Source organism: Triticum urartu, chromosome 2, assembly GCF_003073215.2.
Source record: "Triticum urartu cultivar G1812 chromosome 2, Tu2.1, whole genome shotgun sequence".
Lineage (NCBI taxonomy): Eukaryota > Viridiplantae > Streptophyta > Magnoliopsida > Poales > Poaceae > Triticum > Triticum urartu.
In genome coordinates, this window is record NC_053023.1 from 542,153,686 (window position 1) to 542,180,260 (window position 26,575).

A 26,575-nucleotide genomic window follows, 5' to 3' on the forward strand; every position below is an offset into this window, starting at 1 on the left:
ATGGTAACAGACGTGTCTGTCCCGGCCTCTGGATCTTGTTGCTTGGCTCTGCCTCTCACGGCGCCGCACGTAACGTGCGTGACGCATGGACGCCATGTGTTCCAGCGCCATTGCACCGGCCTGCTTTAATCACTTTGCTATTTTTTTGTGATAGTAATAATGCCCGAAGAAGAGAAAAACTGTACATGTGAATTCCCACATTGAGACATACGTACTACGTACGTACAAGAAAGGGTCGTAGAGATACCTCGGTCTTCACCTACACGATGCATCCATCGTGACACGGTGGGAATCGTGGCCTTCGCGGGCAGTTTCACCCTCGCGGAACCCGGCGTGAACAAGGCGGTTGCTGCCGCGTGAGTCCGTCAGGGTGGGTCAAACTCAACTCGCAAGTCACCACGCCACGTCCCCATCAACCGTCGGACTCCACGCGGCGAAGCAAACTAAACCATCTCGCCGGCTCCACGCTCGCCCGCAGGCCGCAGCTGCCTCCATCTATCCACTTCCCCGCCCCGCCCCGCCCCTAAAACAATCCGGCCAACCAACCAACCCCACTGCCCGATCAGCTCCGTCTACCGCAACCCGACGCACCGCCCACGACGGGCCGCCGTCCTCGCGCGCAGGCTCCGACGGCGCGGGGGGCATGGAGAAGAAGCTGCCTCTGGCGCTGGCGCTGGCGCAGAAGCATGGCGCCGGGGAGCCCGCGTGGGCGCGGCCGTGGCGGTGGGCCAAGACGGCCTTCTTCCTCGTCGCCATGCTCGCCTCGCTGCTGCTCGTCTGCGCGCCGCCCCTGCTCGTCGTGCTCCTCGACCTCGCCCTCCCGCCCATGCTCCTCTCCGCGCACCTCCGCGCCGACGCCGGCGCCGAGCCCCCGCACCGGTCCTTCGTGCCGGCCATGCTCGACCAAGCGCGCGCGTTCGAGTTCCGGTCCTCCCTCGTCGACCTGCCCGCCGTCTCCGCCGCGCGCGCCCTGCTCATCCTCTGTGAGTACTTCTTGGCATTGCAACCTCGGTTTCCTTCCTTCTCGGTCACGGCCGAGCTGACCGGTTGAGTTTTTTCTTGTGCCGGCGGCGACAGGCGCGTACACGGTGTGCGGGGGAGGAGGAGGCGCGTACCTGTGGGTGGTGGCGGCGAGCGCCGCGGCGTCCGCGTCGTACGTGCTGGCCAAGGCGGCCGCCGTGCTGCCGCGCGGCGCCGCGCCGCAGGGGAAGGGCGCCGGCGGGCCGGAGCCGATGCTCCTGCTCTCCCTGTCGCTCGCGGCCGCGCACCTCGCCGTCGCGTACCGGGCCAGCTGCCGCGAGCGCCGCCGCCTGCTCGTCTACCGGATCGACGTGGAGGCCGTGAGTACCCTCGCCCCCTCGCCTTTGCTTCTCTGAAAAATCCACGTTTGCGTGACGAAAAACAATATTATCCCGCCGGCGCCGAGCCGACGGCGTGATTCCTGAGAACAAACCAGACATTATTAGGCTGGGCTGTCGTCCGTGCTTTCGGTGAGAAAGAGGGTCGAGGAACCAAATACGATTCGCTCGCCAAGTCATTAGCGCGTAGCTGCCGATATGTTTAAGCCAAAAGCAGTGCTTTTCTACTTACTAACAATGAAGTCATCTAAACAAATGGATCGGACGCTTCTGGCACTCTGCACCGGACGAGAAAAGCAGTGAGCTTTTACTTTCTTATACTCAACCAGCATCTGAAAAAAGAGCCATTTTCATTTGTGAATGCAGGTACGGCTGAAAGGGGGCCACCAGACACCCAAGGGGCTGAAGCAGTGCAGCGTCTGACATGGTGTTCTCAACTTCTGATCCGTACTTGTAGTACAGTAGTAGTGGGTGGAGATAGTTTTTCTTGCTAGCCAAAATTTTGTCAAGTTATTATGCAAAAATTGTGAGGTCCATTTGGGATTGGGAACGGTGCTTACATGTAAGTGAAGGAGATACTGTAAATACGGAACAAACAGTCGTGCTTAGCTCAGTTCGGCCTCCTGCGATGCAATTGCAACGAAATGCAGGACGAGCCGTGTGGCCGACCACCCGTTGTTTTGTGTGCTCATTCTCATGCTTTCCTGCAGTTCAAGACTTTCTTAGATAGTTTCTGTGCCTATCTAGTGTATTCACCATATTAAGCAAAAGAAGGATCCAACAAAAAGTTTCTGTGCCTACAAGTTGGACCTCTCAAAGGCTTACGATAGGGTGGATTGGAAGTTCTTGAAGCAAGTGATGCAAAAGTTGGGTTTGTCTCAACGATGGGTGGACTGGATAATGTCTTGTGTCACATCGGTGAGATATTCTGTCAAACTTAATGGGACCCTCTTAGATTCATTTGCACCGTCGCGTGGTCTTCGGCAAGGCGATCCTCTATCCCCCTTCTTGTTCCTTTTCGTGGCAGATGGTCTGTCCGCTATTCTGAAGCATTATGTGTCTTCTGGTGATATATCTCCGATCAAGGTGTGTAGAAGAGCACCGGGTATCTCACATCTTTTATTTGCTGATGACACCATGCTTTTCTTTGAGGCAAGCAGAGCCCAGGCTGAGAAAGTTAAATTGGCTTTGGATCAATACGGGGTAGCAACGGGACAATCTCTTAATTTTGATAAGTGTTCCATCCTCTTTGGTATTGCATGCCCCGAAGATATTCAGGAGGAAGTTAGGGGGGTGCTGCATGTTACTAGCTTAGTGTTTGAGGAGAAGTACCTTGGCCTTCCAACTCCAGAGGGTCGCATGTCAAAAGGGAGATTCCAAAACCTTCAGATGAGTTTAACCAAGCGTTTGGTCCAATGGGGAGACAGTCACCTTGCCCAATCGGGGAGGGAGACTCTTATTAAATCTGTTGCGCTTGCTCTTCCTACATATATGATGGGTGTTTTCAAGATTTCATTCTCAGTGTATGATGAATTAACACGGATGGTATGTGCCTTTTATTGGGGTGCTGAAAAAGGTAAGAGGAAAGTACACTAGCGTGCATGGGAGGATTTACAACAACCAAAGAGTAAAGGAGGTGCCGGGTTTAGAGATTACAGAATATTTAATCAAGCCTTATTAGCACGACAAGCTTGGAGATTGATTTCAAAACCTGATAGCCTGTGTGCACAAGTGCTCAAAGCCAGGTACTATCCGGATGGAAACATAGAGGATACTGTCTTCTCCGGCAATGCATCTTCTTCGTGGCAAGCAATCAGCCATGGCCTTGATCTGTTAAAAAAGGGCTTAATCTGGAGAGTGGGGAACGGCAGAAGTATTCGTGTGTGGCGCGATAATTGGATTCCAAGACCCTTCTCCTATAAACCCATCACCTTACAAGGAAGATGCAGAATCCGCTTCGTGTCTGATCTACTTAATGATAATGGCTCATGGAATGTTGGGCTGTTGCAGGAGTATTTCCTCCCGGCTGATGTAAATGAGATACTGAAAATAAGGGCGTCTCCTAGACATGAGGACGACACCTTGGGTTGGGGGCCGGGCAAGTTTGGCGTTTTTTCGGTCAAGAGTGCATACCAATTGGGTTTTGAAGAGGCTCACAGGAGTTCGGCAACGGGCTCTAGCTCGCGACCTAATGGCCGACGCTCTTGTTGGAAGCTCATATGGTCTTCGGATGTTCCTCCTACGGTCCAGAATTTTGCGTGGCAGGTTGCTACAAACTCGCTGCCGACATGGTGCAACAAGTACAGGCGTGGACTTGAAACAAGTAACCTTTGTCCGGTATGTGCTAGTGAACCAAAGGACTGCTACCATGCTCTCTGTCGCTGCTCCTTTGCGAGGATCTTATGGGATGCAATGTCTGAAGTTTGGCCTCTCCCATGTTTATCTACCCTGCAAAATAACGGGGATGAGTGGCTGTTGCATGCACTTGAACCGCTACAGGAGATTGAGAGATCTATGTTATTGCTATCCATGTGGAGGGTATGGCATATACGCAATGAGGTCGTACACCATAAACCAGCCCCGCCTATGGAAGCGTCAAAAAGATTCTTGGTAAGCTATTTGGACTCTCTGATTGGTATTAAAATTGATCTCTCTACTGATCCACGCAAAGGCAAGTCTGCCATCACATATGAAAGACGAAGTCCGCATATGATAATGGAAAAAAAAGGTTACTAAGTGGTCAGCGCCAAAGTCCGGATGGGTGAAGCTTAATACTGATGGGTCTTTTGCGGACGACGGAACAGCTGGCGCTGGAATGGTCCTACGTGATGATAAGGGAGCGATAATTTTTTTCTCTTGCAGGCAATTGTTCTCTTGCCGTGAGGCACTGGAAGCTGAGTTATGTGCCTGTATGGAAGGTTTGTCCTTTGCCATCCGGAGAAGTGAGCTACCGGTGATCGTGGAAATGGACTCAATTGTGGCGGTGAAGATGATCCAAGCTTCGGAGGTTGACCGATCCATTTACTCGTCCATCAGAAAGGAGATTAAATATCTTATGTCTCTTCATGAAGTTTGTATTACTCATGTAAATCGTAGCCAGAATAAGGTTAGTGATAGCCTAGCTAATTTTGCTCGTATTGAGGGTAAAACCATGACTTGGTTGGGCTCTGGACCTCACATATCCATAGAGTTGGCTGCGATGGACTGTACAAGTGTAGAGATTGAGTAATACAAGTTTTTTTCACCCGCAAAAAAGAAAAAAAACAAGACTTTCTTAGAGTAGAGGTCCTATTTTTTTCCAGAAACATGCCACTTGCTTCTCTAATGTCACACGCGGAGAAGGAAATTTGGGCGAAATTTCAGAGAAAACTAGTCGACGACGGAAGCTGAAGAAAACAGGCCTGCTTCTGAAGCTAGGAACATATGTCGCTGTTACAAGTCTGAACTTGTGATCTGTTCCCCGGTTTGCCGTTTGTGGCTGTAGAGTTCAGAAACGAGCCAGTGTTTTCAAAGAGGCACTAGCGATTTGATGGCATCACGTCGGGCGAGCCTCATTTGCCGAGGCCAAGCGGAAGTGCAGATATGTCGTCTGCCATGACGCTCGGCCAAGGCGTTTTTATCGGCGGCGTGGCAAGGGGACGTGCGACCTACGTACTGCTACCTATAGTAGTGCGAAGCTACAGCTACGGCCTACGTGTACGGGAGAGAAGTGCCGTTCGTTTGCCAGGCACGATCTCGCCACCAGTTGCACGCTTTTCTGGAAGAAAACTCGCAGATCATATCTGCCTCTTCCTGGAGGAAAATGATCATAACTTGTTTTTCTTTTCTTATGAATCTACTGTACCATCCTCGCCCTTTCTAGAAGATTCTTTAGGATAGGCTGTCATGTTGCTTAATTGTGGATGGACGGTTTTGTTGGACCACCAAATGGCAAGAACCTATTTCCTGCCAAACGACAGGAACCTTTTCTCGTTGTTGCAAATGATGTAGATCGAGTGACCGATTGCAGCCTGGATCGGTTGCTCTCGTCGCGCACCATGCGTCCGTTGAGCCCACGCACCGCTCACCTTAGATCATCCAGCAGTCTGGGTGGGCCGCTCGATCACTGACCGATTACGAAATTTTGATTCAGATGGACGCCTCAAACGGGTCTCAAACGCCCGAGTTAACCGACACCCCTCTTATCCAGCCTAAAAATGAGCGGATATGGGGCGCCCATGTGCGCTAGCCATGTCACACTGACATCGGGGTCCCACGCAGAATCTCACGGAAACCCAACAGTCCGACGGACGTCTCCTCCGGTGGGGGTGTGAACGCCGTGTGGCGCCGGTTCGGCTAGCTGCCCGTGGCCAAATCCGGCTATTTAAGCCGGCCGGTGTACCCCCAACGCTCACCTCCTCTCTCCCGCTCCGCACCGCCAGCTCGAGCCCGCCCACCTCCTCTCTCTCGTTCCGGCTCTCTTCCCACACTCTTCACCTTCGCCATGGTCCGGAAGAAGATAACCACCTACGCCATGCTCATGCCGGAGCGTCGGTACGAGATCCAGCAAGAAATCTGGGCAAGGCGCACTGCACGCATCGCTCTCAGGCTGCCTCCGAACTTGCCGGAGCTGGAGGAGGTGGAGGAGCAGGCGAAGGAGGAGGAGGGAGAGGAGCAGCAACCGGCTCCGATGGAGGACGACGAGGAGGCGGAGCAGCCAGAGCAGGAGCTGCCGCTGGCTCCGGGCTTCACATGGAGCAAGCGGAGGCGGAGTTCGCCATCGCCCAAGCGAACGAGATGGCGGAGCAGCAGGCCATCCTGGAGTCCATCCAGGATGAGGCCTATGTGGAAGCTAATCGACGGTTCATCCGACTCGAATGGACGGCGACGACGCCCTCTTCGACGAGGTCGAAGCGAGATGGATGCACATGCCGCCACGAAGGAGCCGCAGGAGCCGGAGCTGCAGCTGTCGTCCATGTAGCCGCCGCCAGGCATGAAGATAGTGGACTTCTCCGACAAAGACTAGGCTAGTTGATCTACATGGTATGTTGGATTTTTTTTACATGCTTTTGTATGAATTTAAGACTTTCATTGCAAAGTATCCGGATGGAGATATAAAAATTTAAGACTTAACTGATCAATGTCCGTGGACGCGCATGATGCATCCGCGGGCTTTGAGGGCCTGAATTTGCCTACCCTGGATGTAGATGCACTTATCCACTCGAACGCATTTTCTCCTCCTCTCATTTCTTCATGTACACCTCACCTTCTCCCGCATGCCCCCGACCACCGCTACCTGCCGCTGCAAGCCGGCGACCAGCACGTACAAAGCAATTCCTATTTACTGCATGACACGGCACATACACATCCAACGCGCACCCTCATCCACCGGTTTTGGGAAGGTTCCGGAACCATCGACCGTTTTTTGTTCTCTTTTTCCTATGTTTTTCTTTTGGTTAACTGCAGGTTTTCTATTTTGGTATTTCAGTTTTGTTTTCAAACTAAGGAACACTTTTTGAAATCAGGTATATTTTAAAATTTTGGGAACATCATTTAAATTGATGACAGTGATCGATTTAAAATTTGGGGAACATAATTTAGGCCAGCCGGGGGACAGTTTTGAGAAGGTTCCAGACTGGTTTTAGAACCTTCTATTTGTTGTTTTCTTTTCTTTTCACTAGGACAGTGCACATACATTGCAACGAGATATAAATATTTTAGTAAGTTAGATTGTGATTTGCCTGCCCATATTATTATGATTGTATAAATAAATATTTGGCAAACCTTGCCTGTGATTTACCATATAGTTTGATGAGAAGTTTCGTAAGTGAGGTAAGGTGAAATTGATGTAGAATGTAAGTAAATTAAGGTAATTGAATAATTGAATAGCGTATAGGGAAGGTGCAAAAAAAGGTGTGGAGGGACTAATAAACCGGTTGAAAAAATATCGTTAGAGGGACGTGGTGGGAAAGGGAGAATCAGTTGACCAAGCGTTCATAGAAAAGGAACGCTACTCATTTTTTAAATAGTGAGATAGGTTTTCCGAATTTCTTTTGTGTTTTTCTTTGTTTTTTACTGGCTTTTCTCGGTTTTTGGTTCTTTATTTAAGTCATAATATTTTTTGAAATTCGTGTTATTAGGAAAATTTGAATTTTCTGAAATTTGTGAACATTTTCTAAAAACATGAATGGATTTTTAAAATCCACATTCATTTATATAAACTTGTGAACAATTTTCAAATTCTTGGTTTATACTGTATTAAAATTCACAAACATTTTTAAAATTCATGAATAACTTTTTGAAAGCCGCATATTTTTTAAAAAAAATGTGAACGTTCTTTAATCTAATGAAGACTTTTGAAATTCATCGTTTTTTTAATTGGCAAACATTTTTTAAAAGTTGAGAAGGCCTATTCGTGAACAGGCTACTCCGCTCGATGGGCGGGGCCCATTTGAGGGGAGCAACTAGTTAACGAGCGCTTCTTCGGGAGCCTCGCAACGATCAGCGCCACTTGGCGCGCTCTCAGCCATTCGCCACGTGTCGCGCTCTGGACGCTTCTTCGGATTTTATTTTTTTTATTTTTTCACACGCGTTTTCGTCTTTTTAAACGTTTTTTTAGTTTTGGTTTTTCCCCGTCTTTCTTAGCTTTTCGATCAAAAAAAATTTTGAAAATTTTTTTTTTGCGCGAAAAAACGCGTTTTCTTTTTTCTTTTCCTTTCGCGAAAGTCACGGTTTTTCTTCCGCGAGAGGCATGGTTGTGCTTTATCGAGAGTCACGGCCGTGCCTTTCGGAAACAAAAAAAACGCGTTTTCTATTTTTCCTTTCTTTCGCGAGAGTCATGGTTTTGCTTCCGCGAGAGGTACGGTTGTGCTTTCGCGTGAGTCACGGCCGTGCCTCTTGGAAAGGGAAAAGCAAAACGCGTTTTCTGTTTCTTTTTCTTTCGTGAGAGTCACGGTTTTGCTTCCGCGAGAGTCACGGTTGTGCTTACGCAAAAGTCACGGCCGTGCCTCTCGGAAAGGGAAAAAATACGCGTTTCTGTTTTTTTTCTTTCGCGAGAGTTACGGTTTTGCTTTCGCGAGAGGCATGGTTGTGCTTTCGCGAGAGTCACGGCCGTGCCTCTCGGAAACGAAAAAAAACCGCATTTTCTGTTTTTTTTCACGAGAGTTACGGTTTTGCTTCCACGAGAGGCACGGTTGTGATTTCGCGAGAGGCACGGGCGTGCCTCTTTCAGAAAGGGAAAAACCGTGTTCCCGTTTCAGTTTTTTCACCCGGTTTTTTGTCCGGTTTTTTTCGTTAAAAAAAATTTGTCGAAACTTATCAACATGGGATCTAGGTTTGAAAATCTCGACGCGAGGAATCCAATGATGAAAACGGTTCGAGATTTGGACGCACGGTTTAAGAGATAAAACGTTTTGAATAAACGGATCTAAGAAAAAAGGGAAAACTCCTAGGTTGCGACAAGTGGCGCGCTGCATGTGCGCCACTTGTCACGACCTGAGAAAATGAAGTGTTCTTTGCAACGAGTACTCCTTAATTAGTGATTTCGCCATTTAAGAGGGGGCCGTGAGCGACGTCTGCTTTGGTGCTTGCTATAAGCGACAGACGGCGGGAGCTCCTATAGGCCGCTCGCTGCGGCGAAATGCCGGCGCTTCGCACAGGAGCGTCTAGCGTAGGCCGACCCATTTACAGTGGCACGCGGCAGCACGTTCCCGAAATGAAAAATCCCAAAAAAGAAAATGGCGCTACCGCTATAACTCGAACACACGACTTCGATCTAATTGGCCTGCCGTGCAAACCACTGCCATGTAGACGTTCTCATGTTCAACTAGCAGCGCGACAGTTAAAGACTACAATCCATTTATTGGGTCGAACCGATGATCTCCTACAACTGAATTTTTCAAAATTACGAATATTTTCTTCAAAATAAAAACATTTTCCGAATTTTCGTACAATTTTTGTAAAACAGGAACATTTTGATGATGTGAACAAATTTGAAAAAGGGGAACATTTCTTGAATTTCTGAACAAAATATAAAAATGTTTACATTTTTAAAACTTCCAGAACATTTTTTGAATTTGTGAACAAAATTGAAAACCATGAACTATTATTAAATTTGTGAACAAATTTGGAAATCTGGAACATTTTTTTCAATTCCCAAACTTTTTTTGAATCTTGAGAACAAATTTTGAAACGGTGAACAATTTTAAAAAATCCTGAACAAATTTGGAAGCGTAAACAATTTTTTAAAGCACGAGAATTTTTTGAATCTTGAGAACATATTTTGAAACGGAGAGAAATTTTGAAAAATTCCGAAAAAACTTGGAAGTGCGAACAATTTTTTAAAGCACAAACATTTTTTGAATCTTGACAACATATTTTGGCCTGGAGAGATTTTTTGAAAAATCCCAAACTAATTTGGAAGCGAGAACATTTTTTGAATATGTGAAAAAATTGAAATCCAGTACATTTTCTGAATTTCAGAAGTTTTGTGCTTTTTTGTGTAATGAGAACAATTTTTTAATTTTTGAGATTTTTTTTCAAAAGCTGAACATTTTTTGGAAACACGAACAAAATTTAAATTTTTGAGGTTTTTAAAAAGGAAGAGAAGAAAAGAAAAAGAAATAAACAAGGAAATCACAAAACATTTTGTAAAACTGCGAACATATTCTGAAAAAGAAAATTAAACTTAAAAAAGAAAGTGAAACAAAAAACAAAAACGGAAAAAATGAAAAAGAAACAGAAACGAAAAAAAGAAATAAAAAACAATAGAAAGTAGAAAAAAACGATACAGGAAAAAACCCGGTTCAGAGAATCTTCTAGAAGGTTTCCAAAATCGGTTTGGACGCATTATGTGTGGGCCGGCCCATTTCTGTCGCTCGCTGCGCTGCCCCTGTCGCCGCAGCGAAAGGCGAATAGGATTTTCCACAGAGGGCAGCGCTCCGCGCATCTTGGCAAGCGGCGGCGATAGCTCCAGGGCCATCAGGTGGGCCCGTCACTGCGAGGACCCCGCCGTGCATCGCCCTCCTCGTCTTCGGGTTGGCGGAGCACGCAAGGAGCCACGGCGCATCCTCCACCACAGGACGAATCCGCCGGGCCCCACGAATCGCGAGCCTCCCGTGAAGAACCAGGGGCATGCGCCGGACCCGTCACGGCCGTCCGATCCGAGGCATCGCCGCTGTTTTCCACGGACCCCAGGTGCACCATTCGTTACGTCGCTGGGTTCCGGCGCCCTTGCCCACACCGCCCGGTGGGCTCACCGCATCGACCTGGCTCGGCCTTCGTCTAGGTATGGGGACTGAAAGTGAGCGGCATTTCTCAAATTCACCCGTGTTATACTCGGCAGAGAAGTATCCTTGGGTTCGTATTTGAAGAAGTTTCTAATATTGTACTTCCTCTGGTTTAAAATAAGTGTCGTGGTTTGTTAAAATTTGACACTTATTTTGAAACGAAGGAAGTAGTATAGAAGGAAAGGGCCTCTCCCGATCTGGAAAATTCACAGCAGGAAAGACTGGCGCCGATCAGCGAAAGCGAACCCTTCAATACATCGCGTTCAGCCCTTCCTCAAAATCTCATTTGTTTTATTGAGGAATCACTCTTGATTCTCTAAAGGCTCTTCTCCGTCTATAACTCAAAGTTTATCTGTCTCTCATGGAAGCGCTGTATTTTCATTTTGCATACATATGTTTTGTTGGTCAAATCAACAATGAAGGCTAGGCCTAAATTATGAAATGGCCTTACATAATTTTATTATTGTGAGACACCACGATGCATCTTCCCTTGTTTGAAGAGTGAGGAAGCAGTTAGCAGCAAGCTATTGAATACAAATGCGTGAGGAGAAAGATAAATAAGGATCTGCGGTGGAAATTCATAGAGAGGGAAAAGTAGTACGAATCTCCGCGCATAATCTGACGGCTATATATTTCTTATTGGATGCGGCAATAGCAAACCCTAAATACATAACCAACAATGGCAATCTAACGGAGACACAAACAATGTTATAGCACGAGAACTAACATGTGCTCGTGATGGTTAGGAGGGTAGTTGTACCCCAACTCACAAGAGATCACCCTTCGGTCATCTAGGCCATGTGTGAATGTGTCCATGTGGCGGTCGTATGCGTGTGTGCCTCTATATCGTGATATGGGTTCTCTATCAAATCTGTTATGGTAAACCATCATATTTTGACTCTTTTGAGCATTCTCATGATCTCATATTCTTTCTAATGGATTTTTAAATTTGTGTTTCTTCTTATGCTTTTGTTATGGTGTCTCATGCAACCGGGATTTGACCATTACACTTTTGTTGTTTTTCAAATAACTGAAAAATAATCAACACCAATAATTATTCAGTTTGAAGATTGAGACTGGTGCGAGTGCACATGAAGGATGAGACCTTGACCGGACAATGAATGACAAATAAGACATAGCTATTTTTGAGGCAGTTGGGAGATAATACTCCGTATACATTTTGTCTCCCATAATATATATCGAGCCTCGATTTGAGAGTTTTTGACTTGATGATAGGATGTAGATGTTGGTTTGCCCTTTCTTCTCACCCATTTACTTGTAAAATGTTCTTAAATTCATCTTAGTGATTTCCCCTAGCTTTGTTGTAGAAATTGTTTGATGTTGATATCGTAGTATATCACCTAAGATCGTCAATGGTGGACGCACCATATCTGGATAACAATGGCATGATGGTATTGTGGGAAGAAGAGCGGAGAAATCAAGGAAGGGAAAGGCGACGATTTAGTACTCGAGAGAGGATGCATGGAGGGTATGGAGGATAGGTGAAGAAGACGAGATAAAGGAGGGGACATTCAGGATGCATGCCCGTGCAAGTCGAGGCCATGATAGTGTTTCGTTCAGACTTCACTCCATGTCGGAGGTGGAGAAACGTCAGGGTTACCCATCCCATCGTTGGTTAGCCTCGAGGATAGAGGCTATTGACATGGCTGTCACCTCTATGGCCGCCTTACATGTCAACCCCCTTCACAACTTATCACCATCCTTGTAGCATCGTGCCATTTCTTATGTAGATTTTACTTAGTACTATCATGTACTCCCTCCGTTTCAAAATAGATGACCCAACTTTATACTAACTTTGTATTAAAGTTAATATAAAGTCGAGTCATCTATTTTGAAACGGAGAGAGTACTTTCTTATATCCATACTGTGTTTTTTTTCTGACAATCTTACTGTCATGCATGGGTGATTTTACTATGCCAGAGGCATGATAGATTATTGATAATAGCGCACTATACAACTCAAAACACTCATGATTCCATGAAATAAAATAAGGAAAACTCTTTGTGTAAACCGACTGATCTTTGCGTTGCGTAAGTCGCGTCCCAAGCCATCCGATTGAGCTCATCATGCGGTACACACGCTTTTCTGTCCCATGGACCCACCCAAGCCGCCTCAACCTCATCCCTCGATGAGAGCATGTGAGCCGCTCGTCTTCTCAAACTGCTCTGCTCTTTCTCCAGGTGCATGGCAGCGATGGCTGCTTCTCATCCGCACCCACCAGCACTGCCACACACGATGCTCTAACGCAGCATCCGCCGTTGGAACCGCGCCATCGCCGGCGCCGCGTGCTGCCGTTGCATCCATCGTCCTCGCTGCATCGCAGCATGTGCCGTCGCCGCCGCTGCATCGTAGCAAGCTTTTGCCGTCGTTGCATCGTGTTGTTGCTGCCGTTGCAGCCATCGCCGCCACGTGTTGTTGCTGCATCCGCCATCGTTACCGCGTGCTGTCGTTGCATCCGCTGTCGCCGCCGCTGCATCGCAGCATGCGCCGCCGCTGGATCCGTCGTTGCCGCCGCGTGCTGCGTAGCAGCATCCGCCGCCGTCGCCGCCGCGTGTTGCCGAGGAGCCGGTGCAGCGACGAAGCATCGTCGGGTTTGCCGATGCTGCGATGAAGCATTGCCGAGGCGCCGGAGCAGCGACAAAGCATCGTCGGGTTCGTCGGTGCTGCGATGAAGTATTGCCGAGGTGCCGGAGCTGCGACCAAGCATCGTCGGGTTCACCGGTGCTGCGATGAAGCATTGTCGAGGCGCTGGTGCTGCGATGAAACATTGCCGAGGCACCGGAGCTGCGACGAAGCATCCTCGGGTTCGCCAGTGCTGCGATGAAGTATTTGTCGAGGCTCCGATGCTGCGTTGGAGCATCGGCGGCCAGCCGGCCAGTGTTGCGTCTGTGGCCGATGGCGGGGTTGCTGTGACCAGACGAGACTCTGGCAAACGGCAGCGCTTCATTGCCTGCTGAGGAGGGGGCTGCTGCTTTCAACAACTGAGCACTGCGAGAGAAGAATACGAAAGAAGAAGAGGAAGACGCGTTGTTGGGAGCCTACGATCTAACGGCCACCTACGTCTAAATCAGACGGCTGCGCTAAGATCAGCCGGCTTACGCCTAGCAGCCGCCATAAAATAAACAAGACATGATAAAATGATGACAAGGACATAACAAATGTTTCAATTTCGGTAACCACCAGTTATTCAATATTGCGTTTAGATATCGATGGAGAGAGGTAGCGAAGAATCTAGAAAAAAACCAGATTCCACAAATCCTCTATTCAAGGTATCGGGTACATGCATACCACAATGGTAAGTCGGGAAGTGAAACGAACTCGATGCATCCCTAGCTATCTTCCAACTGTTTAAATTAACACCTCTATATACTGTGACCGGTCCGGTAGAAATAACCGGACAGATATCATCCCTCCATTGAACATGTACTATGATAAATGAGCTTAATATACCAAGTGAAATTTTATGTACGGTACACTATTTTAAAATTCAATGGGATTCTGTTTTGCTTTTGCTTGCGTGCACGGCAAACCCCAGCTCGTAGTTGGCACCCGGCACGACGGGCCACGTGAGCGTGTCCCGTTCCCGTATCCCAACCCAACCACGCGGTAACCCCACCGCAACAAACCGCCGGAACCTTCATCTTGGTCTTCGTCTTCGCCGTACCCATCCCCACACCCTCCACTCTCCGGCACCCGCACGCTCGCCTCGCCGGAACCCTTCTTGCCATGATGTCTTCGTCGCCGCCCGCCGGCGCCGCCGACGGCGACATGGAGACGCTGCCCCTCGCCGCCGCCTCCGACTACGCCTCCGTGGTCTCCACCTTCGACCCCCTCCTCTCCTCCTCCTCGCCCGCCTCCCCTCCCACCCCCGCCGCCTCCCCCCTCTCCCGCGCCTCCTCCTCCTTCGTCGACCCGCCCTCCTACGCCGACGTCGCCGCCTCCTCCCCGCGCTCCGCCTCGGCCTCCTCCTCCTCCTCCCCGAGATCCGCGCGCGCCGCCACGTCCGAGTACTCCTACATCGCCGTCTCCGACCCGGAGACCGAGGCCGAGGCCGCCGCCACCTCCCTCGTCCCCGGATCCGCCCCCACCTACATCTCCTACCTCGTCACCAGCGCCCGCCGCGGCGACCACCGCCGCCACTCCGTCCGCCGCCGCTTCCGCGACTTCGTCACCCTCGCCGACCGCCTCGCCGAGTCCTTCCGCGGCCACTTCGTGCCCCCGCGCCCGGACAAGAACACCGTCGAGAGCCAGGTCATGCAGCGCGACGAGTTCGTGGCCCAGCGCCGCGCGGCTCTCGAGAGGTACCTGTGGCGGCTCGCTGAGCACCCCGCGATCGGGACCAGCGACGAGCTGCGCGTGTTCCTGCAGGCCGAGGGCAAGATGCCGCTGCCGAGCAGCACTGACGTTGCCTCGCGGATGCTCGATGGCGCGGCGCGTCTGCCAAGGCAGCTGCTTGGGGAGGAGGCGGTGGCCCCGCCGCAGGACGTGGTTCAGCCGGCCAAGGGCGGGAGGGACCTGCTGCGGATATTTAAGGAGCTGAAGCAGTCGATGGTCACGGACTGGGGTGGCGTGAGACCACCACTGGTGGAGGAGGACAAGGAGTTCCTGGAGAAGAAGCAGAAGATGCAGGATTGGGAGCAGCAGCTCAGTAGCGCATCGCAGCAGGTAATTTTCGGGCCATCTTTCGTAATATATAAAGCACACTGCTGAACTTCATGTTCTCGATCATACACTATCAACACATTATAAGTTGTTATATACGCTGCTTCTACTTGTGTTTGACATTGTAAGTCATTGTACATAGGCCGGCGTAAGCCCGCCGTTGACTCGTCAAAAAAAAAGTCATTGTACGTTTTGAAGATAAAAGTTACAACCTTCCGCCCCATTGTAACATTGTTCCTGTAAATGTTTTTCCTCTTCAAACACTGTGTAATCAATACTCCCTAGTGTCAAAAAACGTTTTACATTATGGGACGGAGGGAGTACATCTTAAGCAGTGTCGTGCTTGGTCACTTTGTCAAGAACCAGAATGCCATGTACCACTTGGACCAACTGAATGGTGTGTATCCAGTATATCTAGGTGAGGTGTAATGCTCAAGTCATCTAATGGAACGACCTCTACAATAAGGTTTTATCCTCAGGTTGTTTCTCAATTCTTGGGTTTCTCAATCAGCTTGTCGCTGGGATCAGGGGATATTTGGGCCACAAAGATCGATACAAGAATCCTCCACTTCGACTTGTTGTTTGCTCAATAGCTTGTATCTAATGCAAGATAAAAGCTAACTTGCCTTCCCCCACCTCATCCAAAAGCTGAGCTGGGATGAGTTTGGAAGCAGGCGAGGTGGACTACTGTATGGAAGCATTTAACGTAGGATGTGGTTTTGTTGTATTAGTAAGGTCAGTTTATCACTAAGTTATGGGAGCTGATGGGCGAAGAAGATATGGAAAGGGAAGAAGAAACACATCTTAGCTCTTAGGTGCAAAATTGGTCACACCACAGCAGGGCAATAATTATCACAATTCGGATAGCTATTGGTGGAAATGAATTGCAACTTTTGTGTGTGAAAATAAGGTCCCTCTCCTCTTGGCCTCCATATTTGAGTACACAGAAGTGACAGCCTGCAAGTTTTAGTCTCATTTGTGCCTTATGCCCGGGCAATCAATTAGCCACAGATGTCTACCATCTTATGAATTACTCCCTCTGTAAAGAAATATAAGAGCCTTAGTGATCTAAGTGCTCTTATATTTCTTTACAGAGGAAGTACTTGTTTTATAGTTCTTGCCAGCCAGACATAAGTGTGCATAAGAGTGGCGTGTCAGCTTGCATATTGTTCGTTCTATGCAAAATGTCCAATTCTATAAAAAAAGGTTCAATGCTTTTGCGCGTTAATGACTTTATTTAATGTGTAATTAGTTGTGGATCACAAAGCTGGTTTAGTTGACTAGACAAATGTTCGCTTTCTTTCCTTTCTGACCGGTCGGTGAATATGGGAGCACAGCACTGTGTTTTTCTAGAATTAGCGAGTGTAAGCGGTATACACCACTCAAACGACCATTGTGGTTGGGATCCATTTTTCGGGTAACATGGTGGTCCTACTTTGATCCTTGTTATAATATGCTGCTTGAAATACTACCTGCTTACTAATTAAATATTTAAATCATGACCCATATACACCGCCAATGCATGTAGCGCTGTAGCACAATAATTGTATGGAGGATGAGATCGATAGGGTTTCATATGAAAGCTGTGATGCTGGTGTTAGTTCAAATGCTGGATCTGACACTTCACGTAAAAAATAGAGAAGTGCCAAGGGCGAGGTAATGAAATCCTGGTTTAGAGTCATTTCCCTGCAGTCAACTTGTACTAATATGGTTTGAAAGTGACCCATTCAATTCTTTTCCTTCTTTCTGTAATGGCAATTTATGGTTTATTGTGTGGATTTCCAAGATTCTTTTGGTTTCTGGTTGCTATGCGTCAAGAGTCCTATTTGAATGGTATAGTTTCTGGTCTTAGGGGAAATTTCCCTATTCCAAGATATGCACTAATGTTTAGACACTGGAGAGGAATGATCATGTCAGTTGAGCCCAGAACCCCACTTCCGGCAGTCATAAGATTGCGGTGTACCTGATAGCATGAGGCAAATAATTGGTGGCGGATTGAACATAAAAATAAGAAGTCAAGTCATGCTAAAATGTGCGTGAATTGTTTTGGTGGGTGCTCTTGAGTCTTGAGCAAGTATTGGTACTTTGGTAGTATGCACATGGTATGTTTGAAGGTAGTTTTAACAGTTATTTATGAGTTGATTTTGTTTGCTTCTTCTCCATAGGCGGAAGCACTTGTCAAGGCTCAGCAAGATATGGGTGACACAATGGGTGCTCTTGGATTGGCATTCGTCAAACTTACAAAGTTTGAGACTGAGGAGGCAATTTATGAATCTCAGAGGATAAGAGCTGTTGACAGCAAACGTATAGCAACGGCAGCTGTCAAAGCTAGCAGGACATGTCGAGATCTGAATACACAAACTGTTAAATATCTGGTACTATTTCAAATCCTCAAATTGTGTTTTTATAGTCTCTCCTGGCTATTTAGTAATCATTTTACATGTCTTGTTTCTTTTTTGCAGGATACTTTGCATGAACATTTTGGGATAATGCTGTCTGTCCATACTGCATTTTCTGATCGGGCTAGTGCATTATTGACTGTTCAAACACTTATGTCAGACCTTGCATCATTACAATCAAGGATTGAGAAACTTGAAGCTGCATCATCGAAAGTATTTGGTGGTGATAGAACTAGGCTAAGGAAAGTTCACGAGCTGAGAGAAACAATAAGAGCTACTGAAGATGCTAAGTGCTGTGCGTTAAGGGAATATGAGAGAATCAAGGTAACTGACATGTTCTTTGCTTAACGAAAAACTGATTGGATGCTTTCATAACTAGCAATGAGCATGTCATGTCCAATGGATGTTCAAGCTCCACCACCTTTAGCTCATAAAAGTGTGATGATATGAGATATCATTAGTTTCTTTGCTTCATAAGGAATTATTCTCCTGCAATGGTTAGCTCAGCTTTGAAATAGATACATTCTACTAGTTTGTGTTGAAGTTTCTAGTTCCTAGTTCACTTTTGTTATCAACATTGCACTCCAGCGATGTTTTATATTGGTAGGAAACTACTAGTTTCTCTGCTGTAAAACCATTTTATGGTGTTTCCTGTGCTTTTTTTATAGATCGGTTAATACATTAACTCTAACCTGGTGTGCCAAAATTTTGCTCATGTTTGGTACCTGCGGGAGTTACTCCACAATGTTTGATATTCTACTCTGTAGAATTCTTTCTAATATTTGTGAGCACACCATGAATAATCTTATTTACTACCTCCTTTCTGGTTTATTAGGCCTGCGCGTACCTCTAGATGGACAAGTAGACCAACGTAACACAAGTTATATATCACAACAAAATATATCATTAGAAACTTGAAAACGTATACTTTCTAGTTGTATAATTTTTGGAATATACAACTCATCTTATGTTGATCAAATTATCAATCTAGGGACACGCGCAGGCCTAATAAACCAGAAAGGAGGTAGTACCTGTTTGCATGAATCCTAATCCTCAACTATTTCAATAGTTCCCTCAAAGATCCATTTAGGACCAGGAAATTCACTGGAATACACACAGAACTGTGGAAAATTATCTTGTTCCAAGCAGAGGCTACTACTTGTTGGCGTGTAGGTGGAAAATATTAAATAGTGCCGCAGTACCTCTGCTTCACTCAAAATTGCGTCAATAAGCTTGTTGTAAAGCAGTGTCTTTATTGTTCTGCACTTTCTCTTCTAGAGGAACACTTGCTTTGGTGCAGTGACCAATGTAAGGATATTTCAAATTTGTGGCAGATATCTTACGTCGTGGTTACTCTTTATGCAGGAAAATAACAAAATTGAACTCAGCAGATTAGATAGAGAAAGGAGAGAAGATTTCCTGGAGATGCTGAAAGGATATGTTACAAGCCAGGTACTATTTCAGATGTCCAAACACTTCCTCTGTGCCAACGATCGTAGTTACAAAACCTTTTTAGGAGTCTATTACATGACATTGCTCTGTATCGTCCTCAGTGATTAGATAATTGATTATTACATTGAACTAATTTTGTGAGAAGCCTTGGCCTTTATTCATTCACCAGAGTAGTCCGACAGAATCATTATACAATGAAAACATGGAACTATTACAGTCAAATTTAACTAAACCATGTGCCACCTCATTTGCCGTATGCTAGACCCCTTGGGTCTTTGCCTCATTTTCTGTATGCCGCTGCTGCCTGCATGTTTGCCACTCCCGTGCGTTGTGCACCAAAGATCCCAGCATGGTCGCACCAGTCCTTCTCCAAAGAAGATAACTTTGCACATTGCACAGCTTATCTATGGCGAGGACCGAGGAGACGACAGATACATATCCTTGTCCAACACTACCACTCACATGCTGACCCAGGTGCTCCGCCATTCAGAGCAGCCAACATATGACCCTCAGCAGTTTAGATGTTGAATTCAGGATTCACCATCAACAGCTTACTAACATTCGAAGTTGCACACAAACCGTTTCTCCAGAAACATCCCTATTTTGCAGTAATTTGCTCCATCTGGTTGTTTCCAGCCAACTCTGGCTGCGTCTGTGCTTATTTTGTCCAGTGGTTACCCCGCGTGGTGTTCATTGTTACCTGTCGTTGATGGAAAATATCTGCTTGGCATGTACACAGGCTTCATATGCAGAGAAGATCGTTGACGGTTGGGAGACAGTGGCGGAGGAGACCAGCGGATATGCGCGAAGATCATCAAATGACGCAACATATTAGTCTGTGTTTTGTTGGGGTACATGTATGTACAATGTAATTTAGGATGCGATCCGAATAGAAGAAAGATGAACCTAAATTCAATTTGTTTTTCAGTTATCTGTCGCATCGCTTTGCCATTGTCTGGAATGTACCCATTGATTGCTCTGTCTCCGTTACGTCTCCAGGTTCACATCTTTTTTCCTTTTTGAAATGGAGGCATAAGATTTGCCTCATCTTAATATTAAGGATATTAATCGAGGGGAGAATAGAGTTTTACAAATGATACTCAAACAAAATGTTACGTCTCCAGGTTCACATCCTTTTTTCCTTTTCGAAAAGCATAAGATTTGCCTTGTCTTGATATTAAGGAATTAAGGAGAGAATAGAGTTTTACAAACAATCCTCAAACAAAATGTGAATGGTTACTCTCGCAGATATAATCGTCCCTAGATTTTTGGCTCTTGCGGTGATCCAAAATTCCAAAGTTTTGCATTGGCTATGATGATGTTGAGCAAGATCGGCTGTGGGGCGCATTTATGGCAGAAGACCTGAACGTTCCTTTCACTCCAAACAGTTCAAGAGATCGATATCTTGAGAGAAGCCATTGGTCCTATTAGCCCACCAGTCCTTCGGTCTCCTTCAAATGCCAAGTGAAAGCAATATGCTTGAGATGGAGCTTCTTGATGATAGATTACAAAGCCCAAGCGTATAGCTTGAAGAAACGTATGTGTCCCAGACTCTTGTTTTGCTTACAAAGGGGACAAAGTCTACGATTTGAATACCTACATTTGACTAACCTATCGGTGGAACTAAACCTTTGATAGCGTCCAGTCGGATGTGTTTGCAAACGATGTCATCCTCAGTTGCTCATCTAGGTGAAATTGATGCAATAGATTGAAAATTTGTTGGGATGGGTTCAACGGAATAGCCTCAAAGATGGTGGAAGCGATCTCCGTAGTTGGAGGGTATCCCGGAAACCTATGTGAATTTTACGTTCCTGAATTATTAGATGTTGTGACTAATTCCTAAATCTATAGATGCGTTTTGGTGTTTTTAGTGCGTTTTGTATATTGGCCATACGATTATGTATGGTGGCTGTTCGCGATTTATTTGATTGGTTGGATTTTTCATAACATATAATTTTCCTCCATTGATACAAGCTCCTCAAAATCCAACAGTTTTGGCGGCAGCCTTCCAACGACGGGAAGGAACACACAAGTGCAGTGCAACCAGACAGTATTTTAGAAAGACAGTGAAAAAAAAATACTCCATAAGAAGACATGCCACGGAAATGCATTTTCACATTTTCTTTTCCCACCTTCCAAAGATCGTGATGCACAATCAAGGTTTCTTATCACAAGAAACATCGAAACAGAGAAGAGTTCCCATGCCTAACAGAACTACAAACGAAGCACAAAAAACTAGCTTAGGAGCTTATTAGTTCTGCAGAGGAATCCAATCTTCTGGTCCACCATTTGATCTTCATTGGAGCACAGCAGCGGACACCGAAGGGCAAGCCGACCAAACACCATAGACATGGTTTGGCCGCCGCAAAGGGGGATCACAACCCTTCAAAGAACTCGCTCATCTCAGCATCATGGAAGGCAGGGTTGTGCATGGCCCGATCCTCTGATATCCACATTGGGTAAGGATAATCAGCTTGCAGCATGCCCTCCAGCATGCCTTGGTCCAAGCCATCCAGGTAGAGAGGTTCCTGCAGGCCCATCTCCACGCCAGTGTTGGTTCCACAATTCCAGGAGCCCCCAGTGACCGGCTCAACTTCAATTGGGTCGGCTTCCATCAATCTCAGTAATTCTTCTATATCAAAACCGTCTGATTCCCCATCCGGCAAACTGGAAATAGGCTCCAATGGCTCGAACACATCCTCTTCGGATGTGCTCCTTGCAATGCTTGAGCCAGCGTCAGGAACAGTGTCTTTATGGCTGTAATGCTCGACAGACTCCAGCACAACTGATTCGGTGGACTCAAGCACATCTGGCTGGGAGTAAATCTCAAGAGCTTGAGCTTGTCGCGGCAAGTTAGAAGCAACATCTGAGTGGTTGGCTGATGTTGTAGTAGACTCGCATGATGCTGAAGCACCACGTACAACACCTTCAATTGCCGCTGGTAGAGCCACAGCAGGAGCTTGTGCAGGATGCGCAGGGAAGTTGGTACGAGCCAGGGCACCATACATTGCTCTTGCTGCCTCGTCATAAGCACGGGCAGCATCCTCAGCAGTGGGGAACGTTCCCAACCAGAGCCTGCTCACCCGATTTGGCTCCCGAATTTCAGCAACCCACTTCCCCCAAGTACGTTGCCTTACACCACGGAATCCACATTGTGTATTCTCAGGTCCTCCTTTCCCCTGCATACAGCCCTTCTTTGAACCCTTTGCAGGTGGCTTCCTCGCCCTCTTTGCACCCTGTGGATCATGCTCCAGTTGTTGGTTCACTTCTTTCCATCGCCTGATCGTTTCAGAGACTGAATTAGGCCCATCACGTGATCTCCGAGGTCGCTTTTTCCTGTAGAACAAAGAGCAGGGCAGCAGTTAGTACCTTATATTCTCTTCAGATTTTTTTCACCCAATATAAGCACAAGGTACAATCAAGAAAGAACGCAAAACAATTGAGGCACCTAAACAGACCAGCTCCACAGAAACATTTTGTTCAATGACTAAACTATTACTAAATGGCACAAACAGACCATGCCCACAGGAACAGATGTACAGCAACAGGGACATATAAACTTCCTTGCGGAAGTACCATCTCCACAGAAAACAATACCATGATAAATCGTACTAATCGGCGCCACCCCTAAATGTGTTTAAGTAGCAAAATATGACAAAAAAGAACAGGATGAGAACTGACTTCTATACTTGAAGACTGATTAATCAGAAAGGACATGGCAAAAATTAGCCACTACAAAACTGTTAACAACACCTAGAGTCAGTTTAGGTGAGATGACATCCAGATAGAGTGGTACCATCAACCAACAGCAAGACAATGGTTCAAAAACCAACTATTATAATGACAATGCAAAACAGTCCAAATATTGGCTGGACCTCTCAGTACGGAACTGTACAACGTACAGTCAGTTTAAATGAGATCACATCCACAGAGAGTGATACCATCAACCAACAGCAGGAAAATGGTTAAACAGCAGCCACTATGAAACCAACTGTTAGAATGATATGGCAAAACGGCCAAAAGGTTGGCTGGAACTCTTAGTCATAGCTCACATGCTCTATAATAGATAGAGCAGCCAGACATAGAACGGTTAAACACACCGCAGAATAGATGCCACTGGCAGCGCATCTCCCTTGGGGTTTTGCCGCGCCAAGAATGCATATTCATTACAGGGAAGATTACTGCTTCCTGCTGAAACACAAACAGTTATTCCTGCTGACTTTTCTAGAGTCAAACGCGAGGTACCCATCTCAGTCATAGTTCATGCTTCTGTTTACAGGAGTGATCAAAGCAGCATACCTATTGGTTTGACGAGAACATGACTCCGGGTACTTTCCTCTGCTCCACAAGTTCTAGTTACCGAAAAGAAAAGACAAACAGGACAACACATATCAGAGACTGGATTAACTAACAAAACTGACAAACAAGACATATCAGAGACTGGATAAACTAACAAAACTGACAAACAAGACATATCAGAGACTGGATAAACTAACAAAACTGACAAACAAGACATATCGGAGACTGGAGTGGATAAAACAACAAAATTGACAAACAAGACAACAGGATGAAACAACGGAACAAGTTAGAAAGGTCCAGCCAACTTAGTACTGACTGAAGTTAAAAACTTCTATGCTAGGCAACATAAACATCACTCCTAATCCAGGAACAAACAGACCCCAAGGGTAGGATACCAATACAAACTGATGGTATTGACTGAAGCTAACAACTTTTTTATCCTAGGGAGACATATACATGGTCCCATGCTCGTACAAACATTCTGTGGAGATGGTACTGAATGAATTTAACAAATTTTATGCTAGGTGCCATAAACATCGCTCCCAATGCAGTAAAGGAACCTTGTCCTATGAGCAGGACAACTGGTACAATTGTTTCTTTGGAGATGGTACTGATTACAGTTAACAAATTCTCTTCTACCTACTACTACCACTAAAGCACCAACAATTTAATTGATTTATTCTGATTTCACACATCACTCGCGGCAGCATCCAATCCAAAGGACGTAGATGACCCCAATTCGCCCCCAATCAGGGGGCTCATCACCAAATTGGAACTAGAAAGTAACTCCCAATTGCCAATACAACCATAACCGGAAACCCTAATCCCCAAATCCCTACAACACAGGCACCAAGACCGGCCAACTCTACCACCGAACCCCACAATTCCCAACTCCAAGCACCCAAATCGACCAGCCAACAGAGAATTAAACACTCCCGGGACCGTATCCCGAATCGATTTCGAACCCCCAGAGCAAACCCTAACAAGAAGCAGGCACCGGACAGAAGATCTCACCTTCCAGGCTGGAGCGCCGGGATCTCGAAGGGCGTCGCCGCCGCCTCGGCGTCCTTCCGATCTACCGTCATGGCCGGCCCGATCCGGATCGGGTCCAGATATCTAGCGTTCGCAATCTTGTCGCCTGGTTTCTTCGCCGCGTCGACTTGGATAGAGAGTTGGGGAGAGGCGTGGAGGAGGAGAGAAAGAAAAGTCGGAAACCCCAGGGGCTCACGCCGGGCCGCCTATTTATAGCCCGGGTCGGGGCGCTCCGTGCTCCGGGCTCACGGAATTATCTAGGTCACTCGCGTGCGGGGCGTTGGCGCATGGGGCCCGGATGTAAGCGACGCGGTCCGCGTGGGCGCGGTGCGTGGGGGGTGAGGCCGCGGGCGCGTGACGTCAGCAGTGCCGTGGTGCGGGGAAACTTCCCGAGACTTGGTGCCGAAGGAAACTCGGCTTCTCCTTCACGCTTTCGAGTGCTACCAGTGCTTTTCTTTCGGGGTGGATTGGACGTGCTGCTCTTGGGTGGGCTCCACGTGTCGGTCTACGTGTGGCCAGTGGCTGGGGGGCTGAGTCGATATAGGAGACGACACGTGGGCGGTCGGGATGACACGGTGGATCGTGAGACATCTTTTTTTGTTTTGTTGAGACGGTATGAGACGTCTTTGGTTGCATGGATCAGTGGTGGCCAGCGTGGTCTCCTTCTCCCGTCGTAATGGCAACTCCAACGCCCCGATGTATTTGATATGCCCGTGTTTGTTTGGGTTAAAACGGATGAAAACATTGGTCCAACACTTCGATGCAAATTCAAATACCGTCTGATCGCTGACTGTCTAAACGAATTCCGGGTCCATATTTGCGTCCGATTTGTGTCCACAGACACCCGTGTCGCCCACCCAACCACCGCCGCGGTCATATTGAATGCGACCCACCCACCTCGGGCCCACATGGCAGCCGCTGAAAGCGCTTGCAGTCCACGCTTATTTTAAATGGCAAGCGTGCGGGAGGGCAGCCTCATCCACTTCCCACTCCCGTCCACATCTAGCCAAACTCCCGCTCCCTTGTCGGCGACAGGAAACCCTAGCCATGGTTGGCTTCTTTGGGAAGGGGAAGGGGAAGCATGACGCCCAAGCCAACTCCTCACATGGGCTCACGAGGTGGGTGCTGGTGCCAGCGGCGGGGAACGCGTGTATATCTGATATGTCCATTTTGCATCATGTTTTCCTACTGATATTTATAATATTTTTGATCATTATAACACTTTGTGATGCAATTTTAATGCATTTTCTCTCTTAATTTGTAAGATTTACACAAAGAAGAAGATTGTCAATAGCTGAAATTCTAGACCTGAAAAAACTACATCAGGGATATCTATTTTGCAGAACTCCAAATGATCTGAAATTTCACGAAGAATTTTTATGGAATATGTAAAAAATACTTGAGCAAAGAATTACCAGAGGGGGCTCACTAGTTGCCCATAAGGCAACAGGGCGCGACCACCCCCCTGGCGCGCCCTGATGCCTTGTGGAGTCCACAGTTGGCCTCCAGCCCCCATTTTCTGCTATATGAAGGGTTTTGACCTAGAAAAAAAAATAAGGAGAGGACTTTCAGGATGAATCGCCGCCGGCTCGAGGCGGAACCTGAGCAGGAGCATCTTAACTCTCCGACGGAGCGATTTCACCGGAGACACTTCCCTCCGGGAGGGGGAAATCGAAACCATTGATATCACTGTCGTGGTTCTAAGTCTAACAGTAATGTAGGGGGTAAGTATGGAGAGGCGAGGTCTTAGCTATGGAGAGGTTGTAAGGATGCAAGGTTTACGAGTTCAGGCCCTTCTCGGAAGAAGTAAAAGCCCTACGTCTCGGAGCCCGGAGGCGGTCGACTGGATTATGTGTGTATGAGTTACAGAGGTGCGAACCCTTGTCTCGGAGGAGGGGGGTGGCTTATATAGAGTGCGCCAGGACCCCGGCCAGCCCACGTTACGAAGGGTTCAATGTACATTAAGGTAGGGCGTTACTGATAACGCTAGCAATAAAGTGCTATGATGACCATAAAAGCTACTTAATGACCGACCGTTAGCGTGCGGAGTGACTTTAGGTCTCCTGGCCGTCGAGTGGTTGGATCT

General features: G+C 47.1%; 3 protein-coding genes across 4 annotated transcripts; 2 read left to right on the plus strand and 1 right to left on the minus strand.

Annotated features, from left to right (window-relative positions):
- The first annotated feature begins 496 nt into the window (after positions 1–496).
- On the plus strand, positions 497–2,087 carry LOC125538644. The gene is made up of 3 exons (XM_048701910.1): positions 497–983; positions 1,078–1,340; positions 1,725–2,087. The coding sequence occupies exons 1-3, from the start codon at positions 644–646 to the stop codon at positions 1,779–1,781; spliced, it is 660 nt and encodes a 219-aa protein (XP_048557867.1). The 5' UTR covers positions 497–643; the 3' UTR covers positions 1,782–2,087.
- Positions 2,088–14,238: 12,151 nt separating this feature from the next.
- On the plus strand, positions 14,239–20,089 carry LOC125538645 (sorting nexin 2B-like). Its single transcript, XM_048701911.1, has 5 exons — positions 14,239–15,310; positions 17,473–17,682; positions 17,770–18,030; positions 19,072–19,158; positions 19,898–20,089. Exons 1-5 carry the CDS (start codon positions 14,372–14,374, stop codon positions 19,991–19,993), a joined length of 1,593 nt encoding a protein of 530 aa, XP_048557868.1. The 5' UTR covers positions 14,239–14,371; the 3' UTR covers positions 19,994–20,089.
- Positions 20,090–21,253: 1,164 nt separating this feature from the next.
- On the minus strand, positions 21,254–24,688 carry LOC125538647 (dehydration-responsive element-binding protein 2B-like). Of its 2 annotated transcripts, XM_048701912.1 has the most exons (4): positions 24,472–24,688; positions 23,458–23,510; positions 23,259–23,346; positions 21,254–22,494 (listed from the first exon to the last, which is right to left on the minus strand). In XM_048701912.1, the coding sequence occupies exons 1-4, from the start codon at positions 24,540–24,542 to the stop codon at positions 21,534–21,536; spliced, it is 1,173 nt and encodes a 390-aa protein (XP_048557869.1). In that variant the 5' UTR covers positions 24,543–24,688; the 3' UTR covers positions 21,254–21,533. The 2 variants fall into 2 exon arrangements, with proteins under 2 accessions (XP_048557869.1, XP_048557870.1); XM_048701913.1 differs by lacking the exons at positions 23,259–23,346; positions 23,458–23,510.
- Between the last annotated feature and the right edge of the window lie 1,887 nt (positions 24,689–26,575).